At 41.3% G+C, this 12,034-nt stretch overlaps 1 protein-coding gene across 1 annotated transcript in view; it reads right to left on the bottom strand.

Annotated features, from left to right (window-relative positions):
- Positions 1-12,034, bottom strand: part of THSD4 (thrombospondin, type I, domain containing 4) — a 704,860-nt gene that overhangs the window by 637,558 nt on the left and 55,268 nt on the right. Inside the window, exon 3 of the mRNA XM_011953812.1 lies at positions 8,130-8,199. Within this exon, the coding sequence (XP_011809202.1) occupies positions 8,130-8,199 (70 nt within the window). The remainder of the gene's footprint in view (positions 1-8,129; positions 8,200-12,034) is intronic.

Below are 12,034 nucleotides of genomic sequence, written 5' to 3'. Positions count from 1 at the left end.
TTATAGGACTTCAGAAAGAGAAGAAATGGAGAAAGGCACAGGAAATCGATTTAACCACAACAACAATACTCTCTAAGTCTTGGGAGAGATGTAGACATCCATATTCAGGAAGGTCAAATGTCTTTAGTGAGATTCAACCCCCAATAAACCTCTCTGAGGCACATTACAAACAAACTTCCAAAAGTCAAAGACAGAATTCTAAAAGCTTCAAAAGAAAAACATCAAGTTACATACAAGTTACATGTAAGAGTATCTCCATTAGACTACCAGCAGATTTTTTTTAGCAGAAACCTTGCAGGCCAGGAGAGAATGAAATGATCTATTCAAAGTGTTGAAAGAAGAATAAGCTGTCAACCAACTAAGAATACTATTTCCAGCAAAGCTGTTTTTCAGAAATGAAGAAGAAATAAAGGTCTTCCCAGACAAGCAAAAACTGAGAGAATTCATCAAGAAATCCTTATGGAATAGCTATAGCTGGAAACAGAAAGACAATAATTACCGTCATGAAAACATGTGAAAATACAAAACCAGTCTGGGTAAATCCATAGTCATACTCTGAATGTCCTAGTGCTGTAATGGTGTTATGAAAATCTTTCACTTCTCTAGTATGAAGATTTAAAGCCAAAAAAAGTCAAAAACATCAACAACTACAATTAGTGGCTGAGGAACATACAAAAGATATAGATGTAAATTAAGGCAACCAAAACACAAATTGGGGGTGAAGGAAAAATGTAAAGTACTTTAATGCAACTAAAGTTAAGTTGTTTTAAGCTTGAAATAGTCTATTATAACTGTTTATGCTGCCCCCATGGTAACCACAAAGAAAGATATTACAACAGATACACAAATAAACATGAGAAAAGAAACAAAGCTTAGCACCACAGAAACCCACTAAACCACACATGTAAACAAGCAAGGAAGAAAGAAACAAAGGATCTTCAAAATAACCAGGAAACAATTAACGAAATGGCAGAAAAGCTTACCTATCAATAACAACCTTGAATGTAAATGGATTAAATGCTCTAATTTAAAAAAATAGAGTGGCTGAATGGATTTAAAAAAAAAAACAAGATCCCACTATATGGTGCTTAAAAGAAACTCACCTTGCCATTAAAGACAAACACAGACTGAAAGTGAAGAGGTAGAAAAACATATTCCATGCCAACGGAAACCAAAGGCAAGCAGGAGCAGTCATTCTAACATCAGATGAAATAGACCTGAAATCCAAACTGTAAAAAGAAGGTCATTATATAATGATAAACGTGTCACTTCAATAAGAGGATATAATTATAAATATGTATGCACCCAACACTGGAGCATCTAAATATATAAAGCAAATATTATTATATCAATATTAGAGATAGACTGCAATACAATGGTAGAAGGGGTCTTCAACACCCTACTTTCAACAACAGACAGATCACCCAGACAGACAATCAACAAAGAAAAGCTGGACTTAGACTGCACCATAGACCAAATGGACCTAACAGATAATTACAGAACATTCCATCCAAGAGATCCAGAATACACATTCTTCTCAATTGCACATGAAACATTCCCCAGTTAGATCACGTCAGGCCACAAAACAAGTCTTAACAAATTTAAAAAGATAATGTAACATGTATCTTTTCACACCACCATGGAGTAAAACTAGAAATCAACAAGAAAATCTTTGAAAACTTTACAAATACACAAACATTAAACAACATGCTTCTAAATAACCAGTAGGTCAATGAAGAAATTAAAAGGGAAATTTAAAAATTCCTTCAGACAAGCAAGAATGGTTAATAGGTTTTTTGGTGCTTTTCTCCATTACCTCCTGTAACTCCTACTTCAAAAAATAAGAAAGATTTCTAATAAATAATTTAACCATGAACCTCAAGAACAAACTAAACCCAAAGTTGGTAGAAGGAAGGAAATAATAAAGCTCAGAGTAGAAATGAACGAAAGACATACACACAAAAAATTAAAGATCAAAAAATAAAGAGTTTGTGTTTTGAAAAGGCGAACAAAATTGACAAACTTTAGGTACACTAACTAAGAAAAAAGAGAGAAAAGACTCAAATAAATAAAATCAGGTATGAAAAAGGAGACATGACAACTGATAAACAGAAAAAGACTATTATGAACAACTATACAATAAATTTAAGAACACAGAAGAAATGGATAAATTCTTGGACATATACAACCTACCAAGATTAAATTATGAAAAGACAGGAAATCTGAAGAGATCGATAGCATGTAAGGAAGTTGAATCAGTAATAAAATGTCTTCAATCAAAATAAAACCCAGGACCAGATGGCTTCACTGCTCTATTCTACAAACAATTTAAAGAAGACCAACACCAATTCTCTTCAAACTATTCCAGAAAACTGAAGGAGAAACACTTCCAAATTCATTTTACAAGACCAGAATTATCCTGATTCCAAAACCAGACAAGGATACAACAAAAAAAGAAAACTATAAGCCAATATTTCTGATGAACATAGATGCAAAAATTCTCAAAAACACACTAGCAAACTGAATTCAATAGCATATTATAAAGATTATTCACTAATATCAAGTGAGATTCATCTCAGGGATGGAAGGATGATTCAACATATGTAAATCAATACATGTGACACACTACATGAACAAAAAGAAAGACAAAAACCATATGATCATTTCAAAAGATGCAGAAAAAGCAACTGACAAAATTCAACATTCTTTCATGATAATAACTGTCAACAAATTAAGTATAGAAGGTATGTACCATAACACAATAAAGGTCATATATGACAAAGCCACAGCTAACATTATACTGAATAATGTATACTGAATAGTATAAATTACATTAACATTATACTGAGCAAAGCTTTCACCTTTTCCTCTAAGAACAGGAACAAAGTAAGGATGCCCACCTTCACCACCCTAATCAATATAGGGATTCCTAGCCAGAGTAATTAGGCAAGAGAAAAAAATAAAGGGCATCCAAATTGGAAAGAAGGAAATCATATTGTCCCCGTTTGCAATGACACAATCTTACATACAGAAAACCCTAAAGACTCTACCAAAAAACTCTTAGAACTAATTAATTCAGTAAAGTCAGAGGACACAAAAAATCAAAATTCAAAAATCAGTAGCATTTCCATATGCTAACTACAAAACTATCTGAAAAAGAAATCAAGAAAATAATTCCATTTACAATAGTATACACAAACAAAAATAAGATACCTAGGAATAAACTTAAGTAAGGCGGTAAAAGATCTCTACATTGAAAACTTTAAAAACAATGGAATAATATCCCATGTTCATAGATTGGAAGAATTAATATTGTTAAAATGGCCATGCAAGCCAAAGCAATTTACAGATTTAATGCAGTTCTTATCAAAATAATAATGACATTATTCACAGAAATTGAAAAACTAATCCTAAAATTCATATGGAACCACAAAAGACCCCAAATAGCCACAGTAATCCTGAGCAAAAAGAAGCATCACACTACCTGACTTCAAAATATACTACACATGTGCAGTAACCAAAGCAGCATGGTACTGGCATAAAACAGACACACAGGCCAATGGAACAGAATAGAGAGGCCAGAAATAAATTCACACACCACCTGACTTTCAACAAAGGTGCCAGGAACACACATTGAGGAAAAGACAATCTCTTCAATAAATAATGCTGGGAAAACTAGATATCCACCTGAGAAGAAGAGACTAGACCCCTACCTACTAAGATCAACTAAAAATGGATTAATGATTCAAATACAAAACCCAAAATTATGAAACTACCAGAATAAAACATAAGGGAAATGCTTTATGACACTGGGCTGAGCAAGGATTTTAGAAATAAGATCTTAAAAGCACAGGAAACAAAAGCAAAGATAAACAAATGGAATGACATCAAACTTTGCTTCTGCACAGCAATGGAAACAGTGAAGTGAGGGAGTGTAAATTTCCACAATAAACTGAAAAGACAACATACAGAATGGGAGAAAATATTTGCAACTATACATCTGACAAGGGGCTAATATCCGGAATACATAAGGAACTTAAATAACTCAATAGAAAAAAACCAACCCAATTTAAAAATGGACAAATGATCTGAATCGACATTTATCAAAAGAAGACACACAAATGGCCAAAAAATATATTTTGAAAGGCTCAACATCACTAATCATCAGGGAAATGCAAATCAAAACCACAGTGAGATACCACCTCCCTCCAGTTAGAACAGCTATTATCAAAACGACAAAAGGAAACAAGTGTTGGCCAGGTGCGGTGGCTCCTGCCTGTAATCCCAACACTTTGGAAGGCTGAGGTGGGTGAATCACCTGAGGTCAGGAGTTCAAAACCAGCCTGATCAACATGGAGAAACCCTGTCTCTACCAAAAATACAAAATTAGCCAGATGAGGTGGTACATGCCTGTAATCCCAGCCACTCAGGAGGCTGAGGCAGAAGAATCACTTGAGCCCAGGAGGCAGAGGTTGCAGTGAGTTGAGATCGCGCCACTGCACTCCAGCCCGGGAGACAATGCAAGACTCCATAAAAATAAATAAATAAATAAATAGGCCAGGTGCAGTGGCTCAAGCCTGTAATCCCAGCACTTTGGGAGGCCGAGACGGGCGGATCACGAGGTCAGGAGATCGAGACCATCCTGGCTAACACGGTGAAACCCCGTCTCTACTAAAAAATACAAAAAACTAGCCAGGCGAGGTGGCGGGCGCCTATAGTCCCAGCTACTCGGGAGGCTGAGGCAGGAGAATGGCGTGAACCCGGGAGGCAGAGCTTGCAGTGGATCCGGCCACTGCACTCCAGCCTGGGCAACAGAGCAAGACTCTGTCTCAAAAATAAATAAATAAATAAATAAAGATAAAAGACAAAACAAGTGTTTGGTAAGGATATGGAAGAAAACGAACACTTACATACTGTTGGTGGGACTGTAAATTAGTACAGCCACCATGGACAACATTAGGAGGCTCCTTAATAAACTAAAAATAGAACCACCATAGGATCCAGCAATCCCACTATTGCATATATATCCAAAGGAAATGAAATCAGAATGTTCAAGAAACATCTGTGCCCCTATGTTTACTGCAGCACTATTCACATTAACCAAAGTATGGATTCAGTCCAGGTGTCCAACAACAAATGAACAGCAAAGAAAATGTGGTGTATATATACACAATGGAAATATTATTTGGCCATTAAAAAGAATGAAATCTTTTCATTTGGGACAACATGGATGGACCTGGAGGTTATTATGTTTAAAGTGAAATAAGCTGGACACAGAAAGACACATACCACAGATCTCACTCATATGTGGAATCTGAAAAAAAAAAAAAAAAAAAAGAGTTGATATAGAAGCAGAAAGGAGAACAGAGGTTACCAGAGACTGAGGAGAAGAGGGGAAAGAAAAGAGGGGAGAGTGGGGAGAGGTTGGTCAATGGGTACAAAGTTACCAAAGACAGGTGGAGTAAGTTCTGGTGTTCTATTATACAGTAGCTTGATGATGGTTAATGGTAAGGTATTATATATGACAAAATAGCTAGAAGAGAGGCTTTTGAATGTTCTCACCACAAAAAAAATGATAAATGCATGAGGTGACTAGAATGCTAAATACCCTGATCTGATCATTATATAATACACATGTATTGAAACACCAAATTGTATGCATAAATCTGTACAATTACTACATCAATTAAAAAATTTTAATGATAAAATAACTCATAAATCTTTGTTTCCCCATTTCTCAGAGCAAACACTTGAAGAAAGATGAGAGTGATACCTATTTGGGGACCTTTTGTTCAGGTTACTCACATATCATTCAGGTTAACTTGAAAAATTACAGGAGACAGCAAAGTAAATTGATCATGTATAAGGTATTTTCAGTTATGATAGCCTATTTGAGTAACAACAACAAGAGGAACACAGTAAATTGATTCAACTGTTAGGATTAACAAACCTGGTAATTCTAAACATTAATAAATAATATAACTTCATAATAAAAGTAGACAGTTGTCCTTTCTGAGTCCTGATATTATGAATAGAGATGATGCAGCAGAGTAAGCGGGGTGGGGGGGTGGTGTGTGTGTGTGCAAATTTTCAGGTGAATCCAATGAAATGATGCTTAGACCTTGGCCAGGTTTTCCATTCAGTCAGTTAGTCATTCAACAAGGATTTTATTGAGCACCTACAACATGCCAGGCTCTATTCTAGGAGCTGGGAATAGGGCCATGAACAAGACCAGTAAGTTCCTACTTTCATGGAGCTGACATCCTAGTAGGAGATACAGTACAGTAGAGGTTTATACCTGGTCCAGAAAAACAGACTGAAACAGAAAAGAAATTAGACTATAATCAGATAAAAACACGAAGAACTGCTCCCAAGAAGGGTCATAATTAGCCGAATATGTGCACATACTCTTTTTTCTTCGCCCCCTTCTGTCCTGAATTTTCCCTATGAAAACCCTCTCTCAGGCCGGTGCAGTGGCTCACGCCTATAATTCCAGCACTTTGGGAGGCCGAGGTGGGTAGATCAATCACCTGATTGAGGTCAGGAGTTCGACACTAGCCTGCCAACATGGTGAAACCCCGTCTCTACTGTTAAAACAAAAAAAAGCAGCTGGGTATGGTGGCTGCTGCCTGTAATCTCAGCTACTCGGGAGGATGAGGCAGAAGAATCACTTGAACCTGGGAGGCGGAGGTTGCAGTGAGCCTAGATCGTGCCATTGCACTCCAGCCTGGGTGACAAGAGCGAAACTCCATCTCAAAAACAAAGAAAAAGAAAAGAAAACCCTCTCTCAGGAAAGGAGTCAACCAACTTGGTCACACTTGGATACAAATAACTCATCTCTTCTCAGGAGTCTGAATTTGATTCCAGGTAGACAGGAGGAGCTCCTAGGTAGCAGGAAGGGCTTCTAAGGACTTTCCAAAAGTCCTGTCATGTATTGTTTCTAAGGAAACATTGATCAAGGACCTGCTCAGTTGCAGGGCAGCATTAGGCTTATTCAGGCAATGGTGGATGGTTCATTTACTATAAAACACACAAAGCCTGAAGGGAAACGTATGCAATACTGTCCATTTGCTCCTTTTGATGCTGTCTACCCTTCTCCACCCAGTCCTGTGGCCCAGGAGGCTGGCCTTTGGGGACTGCATCAAAGCCTTCTTATCTTCTGCCTTCTGCTTGGTTTGGCCAAAGGGAGTCACCAACAGGAAATGAGGGGTGAGAGGAAAGAGAAGGTGAGGTTCTTATTTCGCAGTTCCATCCCTGCCTGGCCATCAGTTGGCAGTGACTGTGTCCCTCTACTGAAGATCATGACTCCCTGTCAGGGGGTTCTCTTGCATAGCAACAGCCACAGCTACAGCTGCAGCTCTATCCCTGCCCTTGACCTTGAAGGTGCCCCAAGAGAGGGTAAAAGCTCCATACTGGTCTCCTCCATTTCCAAGTGGGTTCCTTAAGTCCTGCCCATGCCTTTGTAGAGTGCTCTCACTGACCTCTCAGCTGTCCATTGTAGCGAACACATGTTGCAAAGCTGCCATTGCTCTCAAATCAGAGACCAACTCCAGGCACCAGCTTCACATTTTAAGCTCCATGATAGGGTTCGGATCTGTGTCCCCACCCAAATCTCATGTCGAATTGTAATCTCCAATGTTGGAGGCGGGGCCTGGTGGAAGGTGATTGGATCATAGGGATGGTTCCTCATGGTTTAACACTATCCCCCTTGGTGCAGTCATGGCAATAATGAGTTCTCGTGAGATCTGGTTGTTTAAAAGTGTATGGCACCTCCCCGTTCTCTCTCTTGCTTCTTCTCCAGCCATGTGAAGTGCTGTTCCCACTTTGTCTTCCATCATAATTATAAGCTTCCTGAGGCCTCCACAGAAGCCACACAGACAGCCAGCATCATGCTTCCTGTACAGCCTGCGGAACTGTGGGCCAATAAAACCTCTTTGTAAATTTCCCACTCTCAGGTATTTCTTTATAGCAATGCAAGAACAGAATAGTACACTCCACATTCTGTAAATTGTGCTTCCTTTCAGGATCAGTGGTGACTCACCTTCAAATAGAACAAAGTTCAGGGCAGTGATCAGAGTGACCCTAGCCTCTTGGGCAGAGAAGAAAACCTCTGGATGGTCATGGCTTACCTTCCTGTGTTGAGTGGAGGGCTGTGGACAGACGAACTGGAATCCAAGCAGCAGGAGGGAACCCAGGACACTGAAAAGGGAAAATAGTAACAGGCAAGATGGTGAGTATGTTCCAGGCAACAGCACCCAGTGGAAGGCAGCATCACCATCTCATCAGTGGATGGGGGGAACAGCCCAACCCAGGCCCTGGGACGTGACCCAGTGAAGACACAAAGTGTCGGCCCTACAGCAGGGAGGCAGCACGGTGCTGTGGCAAGGCATGGCATGGGGCAGGTGTGGGATCACATCCCAGCCTTCCTGCTTACCCGCAGGGGTGTTCTAGGTCGGAGCTTTAACCTCTCTAAGTCTCAGTCTCCTCCCCTGAAAAATGGGGATATCAACAGGAACTGGCTCAGAGGTTCAGGGGAGAACTGAGTAAGAGGATGCACCGTGCCTGGCAGAGGGAGTGCTAGTGCAGCCCACATGCGGTCCTTCACGGGTGGTAGGGTCAGGGAAACGTGTGGGCTTTGAGCCTGCCAGGGAAGTTCCTCTCCTTACAGCTCATGCTTTCCTGGGAACCATTCCTCTGCCTCTTTCCAGACTTTTGATGTCACATATGTTCTCCATGGGTGGGATTAGCTGTGCTAAGCCTCACTGTCACCAGCCCTGATTAGGGAATGTCATCAAATAAAGAGGAGGTGGGGAAATAGGAGCCGGCTGAGACAGCAGGGTGTGCTGGAGAGGGCATGGAGCCAGGCTAGAATCCCAGCTTCATCATTCCCATCTGGGTGATCTCGGGTCAGTTAGCATTTCCATGCCTCAAACATTCTCACCTTCTGTGAGGATCACTGAATATGACAGAGGTAAAACAATTGGCATGGTTAGTAAGTTAAGAAGGTGAGGGAAGGAGTAGAGTTGACCAGGCAACCAGGAATGCAGCTCCTCTGAGTCAGAGGAAAACCTAGATCTTCCACTCCCTCTCCTGCCCCAAGTCCCACCTGAATGTGATTGGAAATGTAACCTCGGACCAAAGGCGAGACAAGTATTGTCAATTAATTTAAATGCCCAAGGTCTCATGGTTTCAAATCATCAGTGTCATTATTTTAAGCATCCCAGCAATGAGGCCGCTATATCTTTTGACCATTTGTCAAACCGTATTTAACCTAAGTTAAATAATATAGTGGTTCCCAATCTTTTTGAGACTTGCAACACAACTGAGAGATGTGAAACACTGCCCCAGACCAAGAAAAACCACCACGTCAGGGTGGAGATGAGGAAAACCTGTCTGAAGCTGGGGGTTAGGTCTTGTGGAGTTGGATAAAGCATCCACCATTTCTAAGAATCCAAAATTCCACCCCAGCTCCTGTTTTGTAAGTAAGTGACCAAGCAGACCACACAGAACAGACATGGACAGACTGGCTAGAGACTGTGCAATGTGGTGAGAAGCAGGGAAGATGGTCTCTGTAATATGGTGTTGCAGGCATCCTTCTTGCTGTAGTCATGGAGTTGCAGCTGAGGATCCAGAGCTGAGAACATGGGTACTAAGTATGCACACATTCCAAAGAGCTGCACTGCCTACTGAGGAACGACAAAGTGGGTGCCTGTCATCCCCTCACTCACCTCCCACCTGTATGCACAAGGAGGCTGGAGGATGGAGTTCACTGGGTGTGGATTTCCCTGAAGACAATGTAGGAGAGCTGCATACAGCCCCTCCACTCCCCTATGGGGAAGGAAAAGTAGGAGCTCTTCCCCAAGCCAAGCAAGAGGGACAACATTCAGAGCTTGATCCAGATGCCCTGGTATCCAGGGGTACAAGGATTAGTGCCTGATTCTCCTCTGAAAAACATCTAAAGGCCAAACCTTAGCTGGAGTATCCAAGAGGGAAGAATGGAGAGAGGGCTAGGTGGGAAGAGTCTGTATTTTTAGAGCCTGGAGGGGCAGGAGATGCTATGTTTTAGCACCATGGAAAGACACGGAACTTAGGTTATCTGGAAAGGAATCCACCAAAGATTTTCACCAGAAAGATTTTACTTTCTACGTTTCCTAGAAAGTAAGCCTGCGGCTTATACCCATGGAGTACAGGAGCTGGGTGGGGGAGGTGGACCTTAAGGAGTCAGCAGATTTGCATAGCCTGCATGAGGGCATGGTGCAGCAGGAGAGCCTAGTGAGGGGGAAATTCTCCAAAGTGCCCCAAGAGAGGAAAATCTGGAACTTGGACATCTCCCAACCAAGGACAGCAGCACCAGATTACAAGGAACACCAGTCCCACTGGGAACCTCTTTGCCGTTTACCTCTCCTCTCCTCTCCTGTGCTTCACCCTGAAGGAATTCACAATGACAGTGAGTGGGCAGGACAGGAAACTAGGAGTGTGAAGGAACCAACCAAACCCCCTCTTCCCTACTACAGGCGTCTGAGGCTACAACAGGACCAGCTTAGAGGAGAAAAGAAGTTTTTAACTGGATGAGAGATCAAAATGTTTGTATCTGACTAGACTTTTATTTTATTTTATTTTTTTCTTTGAAACAGAGTCTCGTTCTGTCTCCCAGGCTGGAGTGCAGTGGCTTGATCTCGGCTGACTGTAACCTCTGCCTCCTGGGCTCAAGTGATTCTCCTGCCTCAGCCTCCCCAGTAGCTGGAATTACAGGCGGCACCACCACGCCTGGCTAATTTTTATATTTTTAGTGGAGATGGGGTTTCACCATGTTGGCCAGGCTGGTGTCGAACTCCTGACCTCAGGTGATCCGCCCGCCTTGACCTCTCAAAGTGCTAGGATTACAGGCATCAGCACCATGCACAGCCTAGACTTTCCTTTTAATATACTGTATTTATAACAACATTCTTACAAACGAGATGTATTCGGGACAATAATATGAAATTAGTGGGGAGAAGAATAAAAGAGTTGAAGTATAACTTGCTGAGGATCTAGAGCAGCACTGTCCAATAGAGTTTTCTACGATGATGGAAACATTCTCTGTCTGTACTGTCCAGTGCAGATACACAGATCTGTGCTATTCAGGACACAGGAAGCTAAGGGTTCAGGTCTAGACGGTGATGTTACCAATGTCCTGGATAACTTCTAAAATGATTCCCCTTCTTACTCCCACCACACACAACTTCCTTTGGACTTTTTAATACTTGAAAATGAGCCTGTTCATTACACACATAATGTACTGGAAATATTGCCCAAGATGTCTTCCAGCAATAGGGCAGGAGAATTAAAGAGAGCAGGTTCCCAGACAGTGGTGGCAAAAGGACAGTAATCTTCTAGCTGTATCCCTACTGGATCCAATTTGACCTCTAACCCAAGAACATGTGCATCACAACTCACAAGTCCATGCTCCATGGTTGCATGACCTTGGGCAAATCACCTTCTCTTGCTGTGCCTCAGTTTCCTCATCTGTAAAATGGGAATTATATAATCTGTCTTCCTACCTCAAATGAGTTAATATGCAAGAAAGCACATTATGAACCCAGGCCTACAAAAGTGAATCATTTGTAACACATTCTGGCACTGCTTACTCATTTAAAAAGAAAACCAGATTGGTGTGGTTTTGTTAAAAGAAAAAAAAAAAAAAAAACAGCAGCTCCATAAACGTGTTACACCTCAGTGCCTCAAAGCTCTTGGCACACACAGTAGCCACATATTTGTACAGAGCAGTTTTGGATAATCACTGATCTGAGGTTGCACTTCCATAGCATTCAGGGGGACTTGGGGCAGAAGAGGGAGTGAGATCACATCTAGGTTTTCCTCTGACTCCAAGGAACTGCATTCCAGGTTGCCTGGTCAATTCTACTCATTCTCTCACTTCTTAAGGTCTCTGCCCAAAGGATCTTGTCTGCACAGGGCTTCCTTGAGCCTACAAAAAACAGAGGTCCCTCTCCCAGCCCAGTCCTTTTCTCCATAGCACTTACTGTCTAACACACCA

Source organism: Colobus angolensis, unplaced genomic scaffold (genome assembly GCF_000951035.1).
Source record: "Colobus angolensis palliatus isolate OR3802 unplaced genomic scaffold, Cang.pa_1.0 Scaffold372, whole genome shotgun sequence".
Classification (NCBI taxonomy): Eukaryota; Metazoa; Chordata; class Mammalia; order Primates; family Cercopithecidae; genus Colobus; species Colobus angolensis.
This window is presented reverse-complemented; position numbering and strand designations above follow the sequence as displayed.